Source organism: Lepisosteus oculatus, chromosome 3 (genome assembly GCF_040954835.1).
Source record: "Lepisosteus oculatus isolate fLepOcu1 chromosome 3, fLepOcu1.hap2, whole genome shotgun sequence".
NCBI classification, from domain to species: Eukaryota; Metazoa; Chordata; class Actinopteri; order Semionotiformes; family Lepisosteidae; genus Lepisosteus; species Lepisosteus oculatus.
In genome coordinates, this window is record NC_090698.1 from 70,311,024 (window position 1) to 70,335,698 (window position 24,675).

The 24,675-nt window shown below is 43.7% G+C and overlaps 1 protein-coding gene across 2 annotated transcripts in view; it reads right to left on the reverse strand.

Annotated features, from left to right (window-relative positions):
• ssbp2b (single stranded DNA binding protein 2b) overlaps positions 1 to 24,675 on the reverse strand; it is a 157,977-nt gene that overhangs the window by 45,046 nt on the left and 88,256 nt on the right. For both annotated transcript variants that reach the window (XM_006626515.3, XM_006626514.3), the window contains exon 5: positions 8,854 to 8,943. In XM_006626515.3, the coding sequence (XP_006626578.1) occupies positions 8,854 to 8,943 (90 nt within the window). The remainder of the gene's footprint in view (positions 1 to 8,853; positions 8,944 to 24,675) is intronic.

Genomic DNA, 24,675 nt, shown 5'->3' on the forward strand with positions numbered 1-24,675 from the left:
TACTCCACTACTGCCATCACTCCAATTTGTTTGAGTATTCATCCATATTTAATTGATATATTTATATATATACCACAAAGATATTCAAAATACCACATAAAACAAAATAAGAGCCAACTGCCTAAACTGACATTGAGTACAGTAGGTGACAATACCTGTTATGTAACTGAAACTCAGTTGCCAGTATGGACGAGGCATTGAAACAGCAGGCAGACTTTCCTTTCTACTGTCTGTGATGTCCGTGCTGCAGCTCAGAATATTACGCTGCAGCCTCATGAATTTTTGATCCCTGCTCATCACAATCTGGGGGGGGGGGGGGGGGGGACTGCCTCTTGACTGCTCAATCACATTGACTGTCATTTGGCAAAATGCCGACCAAAGCACAGTTATAATTCTAATAATTGCTTACACTTATATAGCGCTTTTCTGGACACTCCACTCAAAGCGCTTTACAGGTAATGGGGACTCCCCTCCACCACCACCAGTGTGCAGCCCCACCTGGATGATGCGACGGCAGCCATAGTGCGCCAGAACGCTCACCACACATCAGCTATCAGTGGGGAGGAGAGCAGAGTAATGAAGCCAGTTCAGAGAGGGGGATTAGTAGGAGGCCATGACTGGTGAGGGCCAATGGGAAATTTGGCTAGGACACTAGGGTTACACCCCTACTCTTTACGAGAAACGGCCTGGGATTTTTAATGACCACAGAGAGTCAGGACCTCGGTTTTACGTCTCATCCGAAGGACGGCGCCTGTTTACAGTATAGTGTCCCCGTCACTATACTGAGGCATTAGGACCCACATGAGCCGCAGGGTGAGCGCCCCCTGCTGGCCCCACTAACACCTCTTCCAGCAGCAACCTTAGTTTTTCCCAGGAGGTCTCCCATCCAGGTACTGACCAGGCTCACACCTGCTGAGCTTCAGTGGGTTGCCAGTTGTGAGTTGCAGGGTGACATGGCTGCTGGCCCTATTCAAGGGCCCTATTCAGTTCAACTGCCTTCTCTTCCCGCTGCGCTCCGGCGTCTCCCTGCCGTGTCAGCGCTGGCTCCCAGGGCGCTCACGCGAGGGAGGTCCGCTGGGTGGCAGTCAGGGGCTTTCCGAGATGGCGTCTGGACCATGAGGACATAAAGACTGTCTGGAACCGGAGGAGGCAAAGCACTCCCCTACTGCTTCTTTGCTTGCCGAGTGCTTGTGGGCCTCGGAGCACTGTTTATCCTTTCAAGGAGGCTGGTGGATCGGTGCCCAGCACAGGAAGTCTTCCAGAGCTCGGCGCTGCCACAGGGTCAGATCACTTCAGTACACATGCAGCACAAGGAGGGGGTGCAAACAAACTTCTCAGCGGCACAAAGACTACAGGCTATTCAGAGGGGGCAGCACACGAAATATAATCCCAAGCTTTCAGGAAAAGGGTGCGCCAAAGACAGAAGTGGCAACTATTTTTCGTCTAGTTCTTTCCACATGGCTTCCAGAGAACCTGGCCCTTTTTTACTGAACAGTCTGGGTCTTCAGTCTACTTGACATACAAAATTGTTCAGACTCTTAGTTCAGAAAAGCCAACTCCCAGATCCCACGTAGACATAAGAGGAGAATATTCTGTAATGGGTTCATTCATGGATATTATTAAATAGAGGTCCTTCATTAATTAAAAAATTATCCTGATCTTAAAAGTTGAACTTTCAGCTAAAAAGTTTTCAAAAACCCACAAGTTACAGTAGAGGGCAGTGTTGCACAAATTATCCTGCATAGCTCCAACAACAAAATCACTTTTATTTTGTTTGCAGCCACTGGCTCACAAAATAATACTCTTCAAATAAATTAATAAAGTGAACAAAAATCCTTGTATTCAGGTAGAAATTTATGATTTTGGAGCTCACTATGCCTTCTTTTAATGTTAGCAACAAACAACAGTATCTTGAGAAGCTCCTGAATGGCAACACTGAGCAAACAACTTTGGTTTTAGTATAAAACATTTTAACAGCAATCATTCCTTGCATGTGATACATTTAAATTACTCTTAAAATTTATCATGACCGTAACTAAGAGCATGTTTTTTGACAAGAATTAAAAAAAAACAAGTAATGCAATCATAATTACAAATGCAAAAACCCTGGTACACATGTATAATGAGAATTCTACAGCAGTTAAATGTCAGAAAAACGTGAGAGAAACCAAAGCTGGCTTTAACGTACACTCTGCGTCTCTGAAATATGTGTGCATGTGGTCTGTTCTGGTCTGTAACTGCTTTTGTGTCCCCTCTACCATGAGGCTGGGGTTTAAGAAAATAAAACCAAAAACCGTCAGAAAACAAAGCAGAAGACAAAGCTCTCGAAACCCCAGAAGAAAGCAGGGGGTTTGGCCTGGTACAGGATCATGATCATGTCCCATTTTTACTTCTCTTTGTTCTTCATCCCAATTTTGCTAACAGAGTGCTTAAAGGTCATCAATGCATGCTCTCTGTCTCTTTCTGTGCTAATCTCCCCGGTGAGCCGCTCCAGGGATCCTGAATGGAGAAGGGGCAGGGATGGAAAGCCGGGCTCCACCTGGCCTGTCTGGGAGGGAGCCGAGCAAGGGGGCACGGTGACGAGAGAGGAGAATAAGCCAGATCCGGCAGCCCGTGTCTTATCCACTAGGACACCGGCTACAGCCATTCTCCAGGCGAAACTCCGGTGCACACAGCTGTAGGCAGGACCACACACCTCTCCCGCTCCACGCAAAATGCCTTGCGTCAACAAAATTCTCCAAGACACGGGAAAGACACAATAGATATTATATTGAAGTGCTTCATCAGCTGATTTTCTGCTGTAAGTTAACGTCGGGGTCATTAGATATTAAGCTTGTAACAAATACCTGGAAGCTATGAAGTAAAACAGCAAAATGATTATGATGGAGTGTGGTTTTTTTTACTTTGGGGGGAAAACCAAACGCAGCATAAACAGAAGAGCTTGTCTAAAATGGGTTTAAAATTAAAGGAGGTTAATCATTTACCTATTGCCCATCTACTGAAATTCTGATATGACAAAACATTTATTTACAAGTTAACTTAAATTAGTTAATGGGTTAGATCAATTATTACTATGACCGCTCTGCTATTCCTGACCGCTACTGGGATGGGAGACCTTCAAGACAACACTTGGTTGATGCTGTAGGTGGTGTTAGTGGACCAGTAGGGGGCACTCTTCCCACTGTCCAGAATTTCCAAATGAATGCCCCAGCATGGTGACTGGAGACACCGTGCTGTAGAAAGTGCTGTTCTTTAGATAACATTTTAAACAGGCTACTTGACTATTATACAGTAGATCCCATGACACTTTTCAAAGGAGGAGGGGTGTTAACCACAGTGTCCTGGTTAAAGTCTAATCTGCGTTTGTGCGATCAGGTTTTCCTTTGGACGTTTTGCCTTGATTCAAAAAGCAACCTCATTTTTCTTACAGTTCCTGGAAGAGAGTGGCTTGCTTTCTTCCTGTGGGATCCTGTGCGGATGACCCTTTTGAGATGTGCGTAAAACTGTTGCTCTGACTGACCACTATTCATCAACTGGTGGACAGTCTGTATTTGGGACAACAGGACTGACAGGTACCACTGCAGAAGGGTAGATCCCTTGAAGGGAAGTGACAGTAGGAGCTCTGTGAGGCACTGGGGAAAGCACACAGTCTGCCAGAAAGGGGGACAGCAGAGAGGACCAATGGCACCCTAGAGTCACACTACTTGGCTGCTCTGCAGCACTGGTCATTGCAGGCTATCATATATGTCACAACGACCGTGAGGGGGAGAGGCAGCTGTAGCCATCGATATCGAGTGAGCGCAGGAGGGAACAGGCGGTCGTAGAGAGAGGCTTGTGGAGCATGACTTGGAGGCAAGTCGCCTACTTGCCCACTGAACAAAAGAGCTGCACAAAATCGATAACAGAGACAGGCGCTTACACTGAGGCCAAAGCAGAGCTGGGTACTCAGGGTTTTATTAACTGTGTAAAAGAAGTGGTTCGTTCAGGTGAAACCATTTCAAGGTGATCTCACATGCGATTATGACCTACTGTGTAACACACCGTGTCATGCAGGATCTGCCGGTGCAAGACGGGTGGGCTTTTTCTGTAATAACGTGGATGCTTCTTGCTGTGGCATGCTACCCCGTCAATGCCTGTATAGACCAAGACTGCCTGAAATATTATTGACTGAAATTTCTGAAAGTGATTGGCATGCCTACAAATGATGTACGGTCAATTTAACTGAAGTTACTACTTTGAAATCTAATCCGCAAATTTTTTTTGGGTCCGAGCTCAGTTACATTTAGTTTTTTCCTGATAGAAAGATGCAGGGCTATGCTACTACAAGCTTGTGATGTTACTGCCATGATCTACTGGAATAAATTGTTAAACTGTTACTGTGAACTTAGTTTGGAACCATGTCATGTAACAAAGTTAATTCTTTTAATTTCTGCCCTAGTCAATTAAAAATGATAAATGCATGAAACAACAGTGTTTGACCCAAGCAGAGCCGAGAGAGTTAAAAGTCAGAGCAGTGTCCCAGGTGAGTTTGATTTGAACTCAATGACATTATACGCTTCACTGACTTCTGAACAACATCGCCTTTCTTACACTCCAAATGCATATGTGATGCTCAGAGCCAAGGCAAAAACTAAAATAGGATTTCCACAGGTTTATTTTAGATCTCTCCTGAAAACCTATAGCATAAGAGAAATAATTTTTGAAGAACTCTTTGTATATCTTAACAATCATACAGTAAACCCTTCAACGTAATAAAAGGGAGGAAGAGGTGTCCATTATTGTTGAATGTCCTTTAAATCACAAATAATGTTTTTTATCACACTATTCTATGAGAATATATATACTATACATACTTTCTTGGTCTTTTGACTAACATTTTAACAATTGCAATCACCACAGTCAATGACAATTGTTCCTGTGCCTTTTATATAATAAATACACAAGCTTTTTTTCATGTTGTAGTTGTAAAATTAGCTAAAGCATACAAAACACAACACCCGTCGTGAGCAACTGAATTTTATGTAGTGCTTATTTTTTCTTCGTTTCATTATTTCTGCATTAGCATTTTTATATGATTATCCTAAAATTATTTAAGTGTATTTTTTTAAATGATTTTTTAAAATTAAAAAAGCATACAAAACGCAAACAACACCTATCGGAAGCAAGTTACCTGCCCCTATGTTGCAAGCTGGGTTACGTCGACAATAATGGCCACCTCACTTTGCAAAGTTCACTTTCTTTTCTTGAACTGTGTTTGTGGTACAAATCATGGACAACCTGTGAAACTCTTGAGAAAAACACACAACTTTCCTCTCCATACTAATTAAAAACAACACACTGATTACATGTTCCACCTATACTGCTGCACCCTAATCCAGCTGCCCTTACCCACTGATTTTCGTTCATTTAGACCCAATTAAAGGTATGTTGTACACAATACAGTATGTTACTTATAGTTTTATTATTTTGCATTTTTACTGTGCCCATTGTTACAGGGAAAGTCCAGTATTTCTAAATTAACAGAGAAAGTTCCCCTTCAACGGATATTGTCCATTAAATCCAATGAAGTCTTTTAAAACCAGGGGTCTACTACTGTATATTGAGTTCCTGTTGATCAACCCATGATGGAGGATTGTCTGCGCAGCTCCTCCACGGATGTGGGATATATTGTATTTTCCCGCGTAGCTACACTCACAAGGGAACTCAAATTGACTGTGAGGTGGAGCAATTGATTTCTTTTTTCCCCATTTGAGAATCATACTGTTAGGTCAAACTAATTTTAAAATACTGCCAAGGAAGTCATAATCACCAAGAAATCTTCGGCAAAGTTGAAATATGTTTTCATTTAATCCCAATTCAGTTCATCAAGGGTCTGCTTTTCTCATCACTGTGTTGTGTACTGTTTTAGCTTGGTTTCCAACATGTTTAATTTTAAAGTCATTCTTGGGGAATTGTTATCATCAAAAAGAAAGCCAACCTCCGACTAGAATTGGATGGATTCAACTTTGTCTGTTTTGAGCTCCTGTGGTCTCCTAATTAAACCCAGAAGAAATGCTCTAATTTTGGGATGAGTTTCATTGTTATTAATAAGTTACTGAAGTCACACTTTTCTTAGTGATGGTACACAGCCAGAAGCATATTAACTCCTTTATTGCTCCTTCATCATTTTCTCATTAATGACATTTATATAGCGGTGTGATTTATCAGACAATTCCTTGAAACACTTTCACCTCTGATATTTACTAAGCAGTAATTAGATCATTGTAGAAATACAACTACTGTTGCAGTGGAGTTTTTCAAGTATTCCAAAAACCTCTCAATTTGGCTTGCCCCAGAAATCTCAACGCATTAGCAAGAATTTCGCCTGCAAACGCCAGCCATTTTTTGGGGGGGCTTCAAAACCGAGCTGCCTATGCCACTCATTCACAAACCACAGCTCTCAAATACATGCCTCTCACATTTCCGCTGCAGCCAGTGAGCTAACTGGGTAACCAGGGTGTTCCCGCCTGGGTACGAGTGCTCACGTACTGTACCTCCCCTGGGCCCCTGGCTGGGGGGGGCAGGCTGCTCTGTTATCTCTCCCTTTTCACAAGAAACAGATGCAAAAGCTTACCCACTTGAAGAATAAATAAAGTGAAGTCAAACATTGCACACCTCATGTTCCGAAGCCAGACTCTCACACAGTGACTTCACCAACACATTTGTAAAAAGAAATCTGTGACTCCAGTTACCTGCATTCAAATTCAGACTTCAAACTCGGCTACAGAGAATACAGTGGCATGTTACATAAACATCAAAAGGTAAAAATAATTAATTGAATAACAATAATTGCTTACACTTTTCTGGACACTCCACTCAAAGCGCTTTACAGGTAATGGGGACCCCTCCACCACCACCAGTGTGCAGCATCCACCTGGACGATGCGACGGCAGTCATAGTGCACCAGAACGCTCACCACACACCAGCTCTCAGTGGGGAGGAGAGCAGAGTAATGAAGACAATTCATAGATGGGGATTATTAGGAGGCCAAGATTGGTAAGGGCCAATGGGAAATTTGGCCAGGACGCCGGGGTTACACCCCGAGAAACGCCCCATTTAATGACCAGAGAGAGTCAGGACCTGGGTTTTATGTCTCTTCCGATGGACGGCGCCTTTTTACAGTATAGTGTCCCTATCACTATACTGGGGCATTAGGACCCATACAGACTGCAGGGTGAGCGCCCCCTGCTGGCCCCACTAACACCACTTCCAGCAACAACCTTAGTTTTTCCCAGGAGGTCTCCCATCCAGGTACTGACCAGGCTCATACCTGCTAAGCTTCAGTGGGTTGCCAGTTGTGAGTTGCAGGGTGATATGGCTGCTGGCATATCACCCTGTAACTCAAAAAAGCCTGCTTACTGAGTTCTCGGGAGCCTATAATGTATTTATTTTGCAATTCTGACAATTTTAACAAAATTCCAGACACCGAGACCAGAAATGTGCCCTGGAAGACTCTGGGAGAAGGGGACTCACATTCCGTATGATTCAATGATACAACCTGCGCTTATCAGGAGCAACAAAGGGGAAAACAGCTGGATTTCTATTCTTTCAAAGCCCAGCACCTTGTGCCTACAAACCACAGGGTTATTAAAACATCACAGAGCGCTGATAGAGTTACAGGTGTGATTATCCGCTCATTAGCAGGCAGATACCGAGTGAAGCCACACGTAAGAATATCAGCTCTGAAAAGAAAACTAGGTGAACTGTCATCGCACACAAAATTCACAATTTTATCTGGCAATGATAAAAAAGGGACTCTGTAGATCCGTAGAAATATTCCAATTCTCTATAAAAATATATAGGTTATTTTCCCAGCTATTAAAAGCACACTGGGCCTAAAAATCCCAATTTCAGAAGTCAAATACGCAACAATGCCACAGTGCACTAAACTGGGTAGTTTGCGTCATGTTAAAAGAAACCCGGAACATTGCGTTTCTTCTTCCTTCTTTTTAAATTTAGCAGGGAATTAACCTGTACTGGTCCCTCAGCAGCTTGTCCGCTGAGGCAGCTCCTTCCTCAAACCTCCCGTTGTCTGAAGTGGTCTAATGACCCCTGGGCACAAAGGTGATCTTGGGATTTAGTCAAAGTTTTTTTGAGGCTCCATATAAAACACAGACAGGCACCATCATTCTAAGTGTTGATTTTATTCATTTACTATATGATGTGTAGGAATGCACAAAAACATTTACTGACAGAAGGCATGAATACCACCTGAAGCCAAAACGGAGAACTCAGTCACAATACACTCTGAGAAGTCTTCAAAACACGCCAGCATTTTATCCTGATTCCACTGGTAACACGGGATGACATGAAATAATAAAATGACTCAAGAACCTATTACAAATGCCTGAAAATGATGGAATCCCTTAAAATCTTAAAAGACAAAGGCAATTTTCTTGTCTGTTAGCACACATTAGTTTCCCAGCACTGCTATGTAATAACCCATGAGTGGCAAGCAAGAAGGGGCCAAATTCCAGCTCTGATACTACGCTTCTTAGCCTCAATTTCCGTGTTCAGACGACACAGACACACGAACAGCGGAGTGTGTTCAGACGACACAGACACACGAACAGCGGAGTGTGTTCAGACGACACAGACACACGAACAGCGGAGTGTGTTCAGACGACACAGACACACGAACAGCGGAGTGTGTTCAGACGACACAGGCACACAAGAACCCCTCCTGCCTCCGTCTGCAGTAACTAACACCCCCCCTTCCTCCTCCTTCCCCCAGCTCTGAAGCTTGCCGTGGCCAAGCTGGGCAGAGCGAGCAGGCAAGAGGCTCCAGCAGGTGCTCTCACATCTGTACCGTACCTGAAAGAATCCCGGAGGAACCGGTCCCACTGGCATCCCGTCTCCTGGAGGCATGTTTCCAAGGACCGGACTGGGAGCTGCGGCGGCACTCTGAGAGGGACACAGAGGAGCAACAAGGTCTGTCAACAGATACCAAGAGCATCGCATGAAACGCTACGCGCCCGCCTCTCTGTCCATCTTGTTTCACTCGGAGGCAGGCGTGGGGCTGTACGGCCACAGGGTTAAGGCTAATGGACAGGGATCCCATAAAACTGAGCTTGATGCTCTGATAGAATCACTCCATGCACCAGAGGATGGCAAGATGTGATGGGCTGAAAGGCCTGTTCTTGTCATAAAACGATCTTTTGCTCTAATCTATTTATATCCACTAGAAGGAACCCAGCGGTCTCTGTCTGTTCAAGCTCAGTCAGACTCCCAGACTGACAATATTCTGGCATGGAGTGTCAGTTCATCTGCTGCTGTAGTCTGGGTCTTAGGAGTAATGTTGATTAGACAGGCATAAGAGAAAATTAAAAACATGAAAACACTGAGATGAAGAAGTACAGTGAAGCGAAAATACAAGAGCATGATTTTTTATTACGCAAAATCAATTATAGGCTAGTATTTTCTGCCAGCAAACTCACAGGATTTCCTTAAAAATTAAAAATCTTTCAGTTTTAATGAATGTATGTCAGAGATTCTGGTTGCACAGATCAATTCTAGGCTCTGATACAGACTAAAACCGTTCTGCGTCCGAAAAAAATGAAAATATAAAAAAGTAATTGGACAACACCTTTGTTTTCATTAAGCAAGCTGACGTAGTCTGTTTTTGATCTGTTTTTTTTGTCTTTTTTTGAAGAGAGTTAAAAATTACATACAGTATGGCCCCAAAGCACAGGAAAACTCCGATCTGTCCTGCAGTTCCAGACCATTCCCAAACCAGAAACGGAAGCCAGCCTTCCACCAAGCACAGAAGACACAGGCTGGAGAGGTGATCTCCAGCTGGTTACTCAGAGAACAGGCTGCTGGTGGCCTCAACACAAGTTGGGAAAGAAAAAAGCCCCCCCAGCCCTGGTTTCTTTCAGGAATCAGCTTGGAACCTCACTGACACCTCTCCCAGCTCACCGTACTGACATTGAGGTGGAATCTCAACCCAAAATCAACACAACACATGAACCAAGTGAAAGTGATTAAAGGGAGTCCTCAACCTCGCCGTATGTTAGACAGGGTGTAAGCAGGGCCTCCTTCACGAAACAGTGGAATGTGATCCTCAGATCAATTACCCACTAACCACCATCATCCAGGTGGGGCTGCACACTGGTGGTGTTGGAGGGGATCCCCATGACCTGTAAAGCGCTCTGAGTGGAGTGTCCAGAAAAGTGCTACTGTATATATGTGTAAGAAGTTATTATTGTTGCCAAACAGGTCAGAAAGTGCGAATTGCCTCCTGTCACTCTTAACCTTTCCTCCAGCACAAAAAAGTTAAATATTCGCACATCAAATTAAAGACAAAATTGAAATCTTCATGCAAGCTCCCTTCTAGCCGAGAGTGACTAAACACAATAACTTTTCGCTCCGACTCCAAGGAAACACTTAGCTTTCACCGTGTGTTTTCCCACACAGCTGTCGAGGAAGGGCCTAGTTTCACACAGCCCCGGCTCACAGCCTGACTCCTGTCAGTCTCCGACCCCTGCAATCTGGAGATTAATCCCTTACTCTCTCCCTCTTCCTCCTGTTCCCTTTGTCTAACTCTCTCTCTGTGCCGTACCACAGAACCTGCCAAGCTGCTTATTAGCACTCTTCCCATCTCCGAAGCCCTGTCAGCAGTCTTTCTACGAAGTGCTGTCGAACTGATGCAATCATACTGGGGTGCACTGCCTGCTAATAACCAGGCCTGAAACTGGAATGAACTACCGTCTCAACCAAGGGCTTCTGCAGCTAACTGGCTACACTATCTGGGCACTGCAAGTGCTGCAAACCCTAAAGTAGGTTTTATTAAAGGACTTCGCTTTAACAGTCTTCAGATTTGACTGACAAAATCGGCTTCAAGGGGAGCTATGTCTACAAACTCTGAAATACTGGACTTTCCCCGCCATTACGGACACAGCAAAAACGCTAAAGTAATTAAACGATAAGTAGCATTGTTCTTGTACAACACACCTGTAAAGAGGTCCCTGCAAACAACAGATGAAGTACAGGGCAACTGGTACAGGGCCAGGCTCTTTAAAAAAACTCTGGGAAATGCACAAATAATGAAACAAAGTAAAAATAAATACTACATATGGTAAGTATAAAATTCAGGAAAATCAGTGGTGCACTAAAGGGGTACGTTAATTGCTTAAGAAGGTTCTTTTGGTATCTTTTAGTGAATTTTGTATGGTATATTTATGCTACATAAAATAAAGAGCTTGTATATGACAAAAAGGGCACAGGAACAATTTTAATTGGCAGTGTTGAATGCAATTGTTACATAAAGTCAAATGATCCTAAAAGCATAAATATTGTATATATATATCTCATATAATAGTGTTTTGGGGCTGAAAAATGTCATTAGTGATTTTTAATGGATATTCAGAAATAACATATACCTCTTCCCCCCATTAATTCGTTAAACTGAGGGTTTACTGTAATTAAATTCACAAAGATCGTTCAATTAAACATGGGACACACTTCCTCAAACACTTCAGATGAAACTCCAAACCATTAAACACCCAGTCAGAAAATTAACTTTTTAAATCGACCCATGGAAGACCAAACCTCAACACCTCATACATTGCAGGAATGAGAGAAAAATAACTCATTAACATTTAACTGTTAAAGGCAGCCAGACTCAGAAGTCCCCATTGATCTCTTTGTTGAATGTACCAATCCATATACAGCAGGTTGTCAAATACTGTTTTTCACATGGTGTGCATACATGGTTTAATTAGATCCATTAAATAATCTTTTTTTTAACCTTTTTTCAAGGATGATCCGTGATATACATTTACAGAATCATGATTCTTCTACAGTGACTCAAGAGTTTGTTGAAAAAACAGATTTTAATTATTTGTGGCGAAACTCAAAACGGCAGTTCTTTTTTTCCATTCATGCAAATGAGAAGTTCGCAGAGCGGGCACACTGACTGTGGCAAAGATATACATATTTTTGCAGTGGAATTCCGTTCACACCTGGCTCATCTTTGCCCTTTGTGATCGGGTGGGCCTGGCAGGACCTGCTCCTGTTCGTTTTAGTGAATCTAAACCTTTGCAGAAATCATCACATGGATAATCAAGGACTAAAACTCCTGAGGGCTGCCTCCGGTAAAGGAACTCCCCCAAGCACATGCGGATCGCGGATTCAAGCCTGGGTCATGTCACGTCACTAGCTGGCCGCGCCTGCCAGTCCCCAAATTACAGCACACAACTGGTTGAGAGCTGTCGAGGGCTGGTAGAGACTAGTATTCGCTCTCAGCGACACTACGGCCCCCACTGGCCTCCTGGGCTCCTGCAGGCATGTAGTGAGTCGGTGTGGGGGGCACTTCTTCTCCAGCTGGAGCTGAGCCCTTAGACCCTTGTCTTTGATGTGTTAAAAGACAGGGTTCGTGAAGGTGGGCGGGGCTGAGGATTCTAGCCACACCCCCTCATTATCCCCCATGTGCGGACACAGTGTCCGTCGCTGCGAGCCGAGAAGCACAAAACACACAAACAGCTAATCAAAACTGGGTGGGTTATAATGAAAATAATAGCCAGTTTTAATTTTTTAGACAAGCAGCAACGTAGATTTATCTTGTAACAAATTAGGGGAAGAAAAAAATATCTAATTATCTTAGAAAGTGGAAACAAGCAAAGAGAGACAGCAGCCATGTCATGCTAGAATTTCTTCAGAAACTACTGTACATATTAACACTAATTAGATTGAATGCCTTAAAACAAAGCCTGGAATGATAACAGCTTAGGTTTGGTGTTACCAATGGAATCTGCAATTGCCTCTGAATCCATCTACTGGTGCTACAGCAGAAGTTCTAATATTGCCGGATACAAGATCAAGGTGAAAAACCGATGAAGGGAAAGTAACCACAGATTTTCATTCCTTTTGTCAGGAAGCTGCTCTCTTCAAAACACTTCAATCAGATCCTTTAACGGCAGCACTCACACAATAAAACCCAGCAATCCATCAAATGCTTGTGAGTGCAGGCGGAAGAGTACCACCAACGTGGCACATCTCTGCCTCCCATCAATCCATCACTCATGCCATAACCATTTTCCCTCTCTCTCCTTCCCCACTTCTGTGGTGTCGACCCAAAGCAGGAGGAACTAAGTTCCACACCTCGCGGTGAGATAGCGGACTAGAGGAGTATGCAGTGTTTCTCCGATATTTCTTGTTTTTTTTATTTCAGCTGTCTGATCAAAGCTTTTATACACCTCAACCTGAATAAAAGTAATTTGTGAGGTCCTAATGAGATTTGAACTGGCTAGCAAGCCCCTAACCCAAATCAATTACAGATTTTTATTATGAATCTGATAATTGGCACCAGGGACGTCCCATCTCCAACTGCCGCCAAGCACCTCCTCACTACTCACTATCCCAGAATGCACATCATCTGCCCCTGCCTCAAACAAAACTGCTGCTATCCCAGAATGCACCGTATCTGCCCCTGCCTCACTCTGGACTGCTGCTTCTTCCACCCCAATAGTATATTGAATTTCTACTCATTAACATCGCTCTCTTTTTGACATGGCCAAATGCAATATTGCTTTTCTAGGTGTAGTCCTCGTTAAAGGACGCAAGCCTCAGCTTTTATGCTGGGATTGCTTTGTTCTAACATAAGAAAAACATTTTTAAAACTGCCACAAACGAATCCACACGAATGAATCCATAACTGTCCCAATTCATTACACGTTTGTTGGCGTAATGAGCTGGGACGCACATTCCTTTCCCATTCTTACAGAAGCCCCAGTCTAGAAAAAAAACGAGGGGCAGCTCCTATCCGCAGTCTACACAACAGCAGCTTAGTAATGATCTCTGTGACTTCCACCTCTGCATCCTAAGACACTGAAGACACCCGCGTCTCCGCGTGCTTTTCATTGTTTATTTGGGGAAGGACAGATTTAGTCACTCTGAGACGCTTCCTGGTGCGGTTTGCCAAACCCAGTCTCCCTGACAATGGCCAGGGCTGAAGGCCGATCAAGCCTTTCAAAGAGCAGTGCTGTAAATAGCCCATTCCATGGCGAGGGATGGACACACAGAGTCAGTGAGCAGGGCAGGGGTAAGCAATCCACTCTTCACCTCCAGGAATAAATCCAGCGCGGAGAGAGGTGGGCACACTGCCCATTCTGCACATTTAAACCACATTGCCACGCAGCCGTCAGACCAGTGTGGTACTGTACCTCTGTGCTCAAATATACAGAGGTGAGAGAAATAATACAGAAGCTACAGGGCTGGGATGCTGTCAATTGTATTCAAAACCATCACAGAAACGAGAGTCGTAACAATAATGAAGCATTTTCCAACAAACACCTATCAATACAGATGTTTGCCTGCTCGGTGGGGGTAATTTCCTCCGAAAGATGCAGCTCTCTTGTTAAGTACAGCAGTTCCAGACGGAGCTGTGACACTGTTCCCTATCAAATCTGCCTGCAGCCTCACTCCCCAGCACTTCTGTTGCTCCTGTGAAAAGCTGCAATGATATTCAAAGCAAGGCGAACAGTGACAGCACACCCCTCCCTCCCATTTCCCCTGAGACCGAGCCTGCTTCGGTCTGCTGCCTGAACAACTACAAATACCCACTGCAATCTTTTTTTTTTTCCCTGCTGCTCCTCCAGATCACATCTCAGCAGAATTACACTGATGATCTTCTGCACACAGCTCTGCCCAAAGAGGCTTCATGCACTCAGCACAAAAGCAGCTCTGAAATATTGCGATATCTTTTCAAGTTTCATCTGGCTGGCTTTTTAGGTCGGAGCGGCAGACTGAAATCAGAGCAACAGAGCAGAGTCCACTCAAACTGCCATCTGTCTCTGCTTACTCTTCCTTCCTCTGTCCTTCACTCCTAGAGCCCCCTGAAACAAGGATGCTCTGCTGGTCTAACGTAGGACTGGTGTGCTGTTTACCTGCAGCCCCATGACTTCCCTCTGTGCTGGGGCTCTGTGCTGTGACCAGTGAAACTGCTGTACATGCTTGTCCTCTTTTCTTAATTTTGATAAATGGAAAATGTTTTAGTTAATAAAAATGGACTCAGAAGCAAAACTGTAACCAGCACGCTAATGGTGGCTTAAAATAACCTGCATTTTCGTGTCCTGAAGTTACTGTCACTGGACACGTCATGGCATTTCAGATACCTGCGCTACATCCAAAAGCTGTTTCTGAGACTTGAGCGTGTTGCTAAGCAAAGTCCCGAGCACGGCAGAATTCAGTGTGGAATACTGAAAAGAAGGCACTCAAAGTTTCGACCATACAAAATACTTCGACTGACGAAATGGTACGTGAGTGCTCATTTTCAATCTTGTAATTCCATGCCAAAGGTACCAGACACCACTGTAACATAGCTGAGAGGTAGTTATTATTATTCTTCAAGGCAGAAATGCACAATTCAAAAGGGGAAACACAGCGGCAATTCCAGCTGCTGTCTTCTTTGGCTATACTTTCCAAAGGCAAATTATTTGAGCTTGGATACAGTTTTCAACCAAAGCAGCTGTTTTGGAAACACACCTAAGCAGTCAAATGCAATTTCAAAACTAATATAGCAAAGACTTTCCCTGCAACAAGAAGCCTACTTTTGATTTTCAGAAACTCTTTCATCCCTTGAACACAGTGAGTACAGAGCCTAAGAGACTCTGGTGCAGTCTTTTAACCTCAAACACTACTTTGGTCTCTTAAGACTTCTCAACAAAAGGCAGCTTTATTCCCTGCTCTGCTGTCTGACCAATGTGAAAACTATGTTGTCTCTGATTTGCTTCAGCTGCACAATCAAGGGTGACCTCTGACACATCTTTATCCTTGTAAATAAAAGAACTGGTATGTCCTCTGATCCTCTGCTGAACTCTTCCAAGCTGGTGGACATGGTACTCTAACAATAACACTGCAAAAAATAAAACCTGAACTGAAAAATAGATCTACTGTATATATTCATCTCATTTTAAAGAAACTGCATCATGATCCCATCTGAAGTGCACTGTCACCAAGCCTCCACATTTGGTTCGCTTACTGTGCACTGAAGTCACATGCTTTTTTTTGAGAGTTGTTTGGCAAAATGGTTACAGGGTGCTCAATGCAATACCTGAAATGCCATCTGACAAATCCCTAACAAACTTCTCCTGGGCTAGAAACAACAATGGAAATCCTGACACTTCAATATAGTAAAAAAAGAATAATTAACATGATCATCCCCCAATGTTACTGTTCCTTTTATTAGCAAGGAAAACAAAGTCACCAGATCAGGTTAAGAAATTAATTAGTTTTTTTTAATCAATAAATGACTACTTGTGTAATTAGAGGAAGGGAAACATTTTTTTCCAACCCAGAAAAAACGCTGTGGAAACCGGGTGATAAAGTATATTCGGGATGGCACTGTCAGAACAGCTGTTAAGAACTCCAACTAATCAAGAATTCGGTAGTTTCAAAATCAGGTCTTATCACAAAAAGAAGCAAAGAGTGGTAACAAATGTTTCAACATCTGCACAACAGTGAAGACAGATGTTTTGGATATTTTTCTAGGATATTTATTGCTACATTATCATAATGTCAAGCCAAGTAACACTTCATCAGGGAAGGGAACTGGAGGCACATTGACTTGCTAATGTCATTCTGGCACAACTTTCCCATGACCAGAAATCTTCGTGTGCTCTTCAAAACATTCAGGATTCTCAATTCTTGAAACTTGGAAGCCGAAAATCGACAAATTCAGGAAAAAGTGTTCACACGGTATTTCCACCTTTGCTGCTCAGTGTAATATACACTGTAACAAGTAATACATCACACCTGAAGAAGGCTCCACAGCCGAAACATTCTGTTTTCTTTCTTCTCTTTCAGCATGGAATAAACGTATTATTTGTTCCTATACAGCCTACGCATGCTGACGCAGCTCCCCACCTGTGATATACACTGTTCATATACACTGCTGTACAAGTCATGGCTATCTTGCACTGTGCTGCTCTTCTCAATACTGTATGTTTCAATGATTACTGAATGAATTCTACACTGACTTTCTACTGTACTTCTAGTCATCCTGTTTTGAACTAAGTTAATCCTGAGAGAGGCTGGCACAGTCCTGGACCTGAGGTGCTATCTGCTTGGAGTTTGCGTGTTCTCCCTGTGTTCGTGGGGGGTTTTTCTCCCACAGTCCCGAGACATACTGTTTAGGTTAATTGGCTTCTGGGATAACTGGACTTGGTGTCTGTGTTTGTGTCTGAATAATAATAATAAAAAAGACTAATTCCTTACACTTATACAGTATAGCGCTTTTCTGGACACTCCACTCAAAGCACGTTACAGGTAATGGGGATCCCCTCCATGCAGCCCCACCTGGATGATGCGACGGCAGTCATAGTGCGCCAGAACGCTCCCCACACACCAGCTCTCAGTGGGGAGGAGAGCAGAGTGATGAAGCCAGTTCAGAGAGGGGGATTATTAGGAAGAATTGGTAAGGGCCAATGGCGGAATTTGGTCAGGACACCGAGGTTATACCCTTACTCTTTTTGAGAAATGGGATTTTTAATGACCACAGAGAGTCAGGACCTGGGTTTTACGTCTCTTCCGATGGACGGCGCTTTTTTATAGTACAGTATCGTCGTCACTATACTGGGGCATACTGGGGCATGAGGACCCACATGGACCACAGGGTGAGCGCCCCCTGCTGGCCCCACTAACACCTCTTCCAGCAGCAACCTTAGTTTTTCCCAGGGGGTCTCCCATACTGACCAGGCTCACACCTGCTGCGCTTCAGTGGGCTCCCAGCTGTGAGCTGCAGGGTGACATGGCTGCTGTATGTGCTCTGCGGCGGCAGGCATCCTGTCCAGGATACCCGTGCTTTATACCCACTTTCTAATGCTGCTCTGCTTGGCACTGCCTACCTACGGGGGGGGTCCGAGGTCAGCACCATGCAATCCGCACAGACACGCAGCTCCCCGTGGCCACCTCCCTCCCCGCGCGCCAGTGTAAACAGATGTTTCTGCAGCGGGGTGGCGGCTCGTATTATTCCCCTGCGCCCCCACCTGCTTCTCGCCGCTCTCTGCTGATCACAGCACCGCGCCTGAGGAGCCCCCGTGCTCGTGTGTATGTCGGCGTTCTGCTCTGTACATTTTTCTGGCAGGCTTTAACAAGCGCTGTCCATCAATGTCTCCCCCAATTATCGTATCCCCGGCCTCCTTCTCCTTATATAGCAGCTCGGATGACACCACTGGAAACTTCCCGCAGTCTGCAGGTTTATTATATTAAGTATCGCTATAGCAGCACAAAGTCTTCCTGCCTACACTCGGTGAGGTGTGCGTCTGTCACAGGTGCACTGCTGCAGTACTCATGGCATTTATGAAAATTGGGGGCCGCCCGTAAACCTGACCACAATTCACTTCTGTTGCTGCTTCCTTCACAATTTTCCCCTGTACCAAATCTTGATATTACAAAGATCCAGGTAAAGAATCCATCAAACTGCTCATCTGCCTTAAATACAAAGTACAAACAACAGCCTCTGCTGGGAAGGTACTGAAGGTGTGAACCTTATCATCTGATCACTGCTGAAAGAAAACCTAGCACCTTTTGTCAAACATATTTGTTCTCTGAATCATTTAACACATTACATTCCAAGGAATGAAATTACCTACCGTTGAGTAAGAAAGCCGGCTCAGGGTTTCTGAACCCCTTATTTCTGCTGTTGACCCCAGAATCCCTTCTCCGGGTCCAATAACACTGTTATCAAAACAAGCTCCCCCTGTTACAAAGGTGTGCCTTGCGGCTCTTGAGTGCACTCAGGTTACACCTAGCACCAGCAAGTGGGCATCACTGGCACTGGCACTGGCACACAATCTCAAAGCAAAGAAAGGCTTGCTGTTCAGATCTTACACCTGATTCTACCTTCCATATTCCCATGAATGTACACAAATTCACTCCCCTTTTTCCAGCTTGCTGACTCAATGGGAATAAATACACCATGCTCTAGACCAGCTGGATTTCGCACACTAAAAGAAAAATAAAACTATACACTCTCACGCCTACAAAAAAATCCTTTTGCCATGGAAAGTTAAGACATTCTTGGATTCAAGGTGGATTCTTTTCTCACTTATCTAGTTGTTAAATGTCTAATCAGATCTGTGGATGATTTGGGCCAAAAAAGGAAAAAATAAAAGAAAAAAAAATAGATCAACTTGTACACATCACAATGAAGATAGAACACTGCTAATCCTTTGCGATAAACTTGAAATAAATGACTAGCATGAGACTTGTGTAAAGCAAGGTGCCAATACTGTATTTCTGCTATGGCCTGTTACTTAGTTTACTTTAATATGAAACCTAATAGTTTATCGATTATGGCAACATCCCTATCTGTGGCCTGTCTGGGGGTTTTATACTCACGTAAAACAATTAACGCTGAACATCACAGCAAGCTTCTCCCTTCACTGTCTATCTATATGATTCTCTTTGGTAGCGAGTGGGTTTCTAATTAGTAGCAATTAATGAAATTAATTAGCCACAGCAGAAAACCTAATCATGCATTTGAGTGACAAGAATAGAATGCCACCATGCCTGTGGTACAGCTTGTAAAACTCATTAATCCGACCACACATTTATGATACCTGGAGCTCCGCTGTGAGCTGGCTGATCTTGAAGAAAATGCGACAGCAGGTACAGAATAAGTGGCCCACTGACTTATGATCAGAAAATATCAAGCTTTTTATGGATATCTGCCTCTTTTATATCTGTTACTACAGAGACCATTATTATCTCTGATGATTATCATCATCATCGTACTGGTTAAAGCAGAATGAACTACAGTGCAATTTAATTAGGAAGTACTCATCTATTTTTGGCAAACTGAGAAATTCTTCATCTTATTTGAGAAGCCTGATACTGTACGTATTTGGAAGGGACAGACCCTTTAGAAGAACTTCATTGCTAATGCTCCGATTGAACGGTGTATTCACATTTCAAAACACCTTAACTACTAAAACATCACTATCACAACCCAAGCAACTATTTCTTTATAGTGGAGACACTGCTGAACTCCTGAACTTTCAAGACCAAATCAGTCATACTCACACTGCTGTTTGGAATGAAGCTGTCCCCAGGAGACACAAATAGGCATAATTACACTCCCATCTCATTATAAAGACTCTTAATAAAATGCCATCAGAATTCTAAGTCATACATTGTCTAGACTCTGGGATAGAAACTGACAAATTGAAATCTGAGGTCAGCCAGGATAAATACGACAGAGAGCACACTGACTTACCAAAGTACAAGTAAAAACGTATTTAAGGTTTGTTTAAGGCCCTGCTTACTGCTGGCTTCATCAGTAGTCATTTTCACTCCCAAACTGAAAGGAGAAAGTACTACGAATGCACTGTAAATGTACAAAAATGGCTACAGGCCACATACTGGAGTTTAACACACATGAATGAAAAATACATCAGCAGAAAACTAAAATAGAAAACTAAAATAATGTGCTTTATACAAGTTCAGCAAACAGCTGAAAAGACACAGCCTGACATTTTCGCGTTATACATTTTCTTCCACCTATGTAATTTTTCTTGCAGAAAAATGTCCATGGATAAGTGATATTATAACTGTATATTTAATATTTGGTAGATGGGTTATGCTTGCAAATCAGTCAACATTTAATATTAAACTTGATTTAGTCTTGATTTCTAAAAATAGTGTTCATCAACACCAGACAAGACTACAATGACATCGAAACGGTGGACATGTGGAACAGTGCGTGCGTGTGTGCGTGCGTGCGTGTGTGCGCGCGTGCGTGAGATCCAGCATGCAGACTGATGGAGACTCTAACACGATGCCCAGGCTGCGGACATCCCCGACAAGAAAAGCTGCCCGGCCACAGGCAGGGTGGATCTGTCTGTCGAACTGATGTCAAAAGTTTGAAACAAATGACATCACATCGGTGTGGCCTTATGAAGACTTCTACAGCTGCCACATACAGCCCAGGGAGGTGGGAGTCAATGGAGGGACTGAACATGTGGATGAAAGACTGAAGCCGAAAAGGGTGGCTTAGGATTCTGGAGCAAACAGGACAAATACAAACAGGATGCGGTGCACTTGGGCCAGAGAGTATTTAGGGCATGAACGTTTGTGGAATGGCTGAAGGGTATTTAACCTAGGAAACTGGGGGGCAGGGAGCCATCTCTGGTGGGATCAGGGGAACCAAGAGCAACATTAGGAAAAAACTTTTAAAAAATAAGTTCATTCTTAAATCCTTACATCTTAATGCTAAAAGCATAAGGAATAAACAGGGCTATTGCATTAAAAGAAAAAGACAACAAAATAGGAATATACAGTAGTAACAATCCTCTAGAATCACTTGAGTTTTTTATGGTCCAATGACAATGTTATTGTTATTATTTTAAGTAAGTCCATATATGGATAGAACAAATAAGTGCCAAGGACAACACCTATATGAACCATTAAGATATTATTTAACGGAAAAAATTATCTCGTATCTAAAACCTAATTATACAAGGCTGGAACGAAAACATTAACAAAGGATTTACAGCTGAAACTTTGCAGGATTCTTGAGTAATTTTATTATATTTATTAGACTTCCCACAACAATTCACTTAAATGTAACAACCAAATGAATGAGTCAAACACAACTATTAAAACGCATATATTCCCATTTTCTTTCACACCCCTTAAACCACACTGTGACTTCAGCCTTTAAGAGGCAAAAACAATTATAAAACTACCTAACCTCAGTTGAAAAACGTTATAAAGAATACAGAAACACCAATGTAAAGTCACTTAATGGGGTGTTGAGCTACCATGTGTGGCTAATTTGGTTTGGATGAGCTGTGCCATAGTGCCTAACGCTGTCTGGAAATCTGCAGCAAGGATGTGGCACCATTCCTCCATGAGAGAGCCAGTCACCTCATGCCTGGTTGACGGAGGTGGAAAAATGCTGTCTCGGGCCTTGTTCCGGAACATCCCATGAACGCTCAACTGCATACAGATCTGGTGACTGATGAGGCCGTAACATATTAATTCGTCATGCTCCACAAACGACGGAGGGACCTCACATGGGCTGTGGAAGGGGCCAGTGTCATCCAGGTGGAAACCCCTCCCAGCAGGAAAGAACTGCAGCAACATGGGGTGAAGATGAAGAGCCACCAGAGCCCTGCCCTGCTGGAACCAGGCACTCCTGGCTGTGGAGGTCATTAGGTTGGCACGGCATGTGCACTCATCTGTTTGTCAAGAACATGGAGAAGGATGATTCATCTGACTGAAGCACATTCTCCACTGCTCGGTAACCCACTGCCTGTTCTCTTTGCACACTGGACTCGCAAACATGCACCGCCAGGTCTGTGCCCTCCAGCTATGCGATGGTCTCCTCTGTGCCTCTGTGCTCTGCAGAGTTCTCAGCAGACTGTTTTTGATGAAACTGGCTGCTCGCGCCCCAGCCTGAAATCTGCAGGCCACTGATCTTTAGCGGCTTGGCTGTTTCACCTCGCACCTCGAATGAAGGCACAGATTTCACGATTCCACTCTTACACCCACTGTCGCCCTCTGCTGTCGATGTCCTGCCCACAGATTTCCATGCTGACGTCACCTTAGACACCACAGCTCTAGAAACATCAGCAAGTTACCCTGTCTTGTTCACTGAAGATCCTGCCAAACCCGCCCCAGTAATCACCCCTGTTCCCAAGTCACCTGTTACTTGCACTCCAGCGTTGCAGGGCTGATGGCCTGTATTATCCTGCTCGTTGCACTGCACGCTGCATTATGACAACACCGGGACCTGTCTGGCATCTTTGAACTTGACGCTCTCAGAAAGGGGAGAGGATGCCCTCTCTGTAAGGTACTCGGACCAAACATAATCATAGACAACCAGGACTGTCCAGTATTTTTATACATGATCCAGTTCATACAGGGATCCCCTGTGCTTACTTAATGCTTGAACAATACTTGTATGGAAGCCCTGGCTTTCAATGTACTTGGTCTCCATCACTGACCCAGACTTTTGTCCTCTACCTACACCACTGTAGATATCAACTGCTGTAAATTTTCATTCACGCAATGAGTATTTTTCTTATTTGCCCAGATATATAATTTTTTAATTTACATTTAAAAATGTACATGATTCAACACAGAGCACAGCACGGTGACTGGGGAATAAGCTGGTTCAGCATAAAATGTTTGTGCAAAAAGGACAGAAAATATTTTTTTTAAGAAGGTCAATCAATAACCATTTCAGCTTTGTGTTCGGTAAGGTTAGAGGACAATCTTTTCTCTGGTTTCAAGGCCATGGTTACAACAGGAAATTCAAATGACAGTGCTCAGGAAGGAAGTTAACAACCCCCTCCCTCCCTCCTCCAAATGCCATTAGACTACTTCCTGAATAAGTTAGGAGACAGAGCGCTCAGAGGAAGCCTAGAAAATGTAAGTTCCACTTGGCCAAACATGCACTCATGTACTGTCCCTATTGCTGCATTAGAGAGAGAGAAAAGTTACAAAAGTTTACTGTTTAAATCGCTCTCACAAAAAAGTAACACATTACTTTACATTAACCAATTAATAGCCTCCACTACCAATAGGCAGTAAAACGTTTTCTTGTCACCAACAATAAACACACTTACACCAAACAATCACATAGTATGTGAAGCATTAAAGCAGATCAGACAGATTGAGAACAAAGGTCCACCTGGAGGCTGAAATTCGAGCAATGCACTCCCGCGTTGCAGGGCTGATGGCCTGTATTATCCTGCTTGTTGCACTGCACGCTGCATTATGACAACACCGGGACCTGTCTGGCATCTTTGAACTTGACGCTCTCAGAAAGGGGAGAGGATGCCCTCTCTGTAAGGTACTCGGAGCTGCCACTGGCCGTGAAAAGGCACTCTAGCAAATAAAGATTAATTGACTGTTTTTGTGCCTGCAGTCAGCCAGTGAAAGAAGTGTGCTTAAAGGAATACAATCCCCTAACAAGCCTCTTAGCTCAAGACCTCCCTCCTTCCAAGCCACGCACACCCAGACTGCCTGCCACAGTGCCACTCCAGCCACAGCGCTGGATGGCTTCAAGAGTGGACAAATGTCCGCGGGGGGCTAATTCAAGACTAACCAGATCACGCTGCGCGATAACAGAGCTAAATTTGCAGAGGAAAAAAAAAGAAACGAATCTATTAAGGGCCGGACTGTTTCATCTTAGGCGTGTCATTCAGAGACAGGCGGGCCATTAACCATTTTTCAGTTAATAAAGAACAAACAGACAAATCTGTCTGTTCCTTCAGCGTCTGTCTCTAGGAATTTTCAGGTCGTAAAAAAAAACGGGTAAATGAAGTACTGCAATGAAGGGTAGTATTTATAGGGTTAAAAGGCAATGTTGTTGCTGAAGCTGGCTAAGCAAACAGAGGAGTCTGTTAACTGGTTAAAGTGTTGCAGATGCAGCAGGAACGGTCTTCTGGATTTCACAGCAGTCCTCTCTACGCCCTCAGTGCACAGCAGAGAGGCCTGGTGTCGGCTTGCCGAGAGGAAGCAATAAATCACCGGCACGTAACAGGTTAAAGCCCTTGCCCCCTTTCTGAGGTTTCGGGCTGCTTCTATTTCTATTTTCTTAAAAGCTTTCCTTGTTTTCTGTGCTCTGCTGCTGATTGAGAGGCGTTGCAGCAGGAGGATGGGCTGGGTAAGGTCTAGTCACTTCCC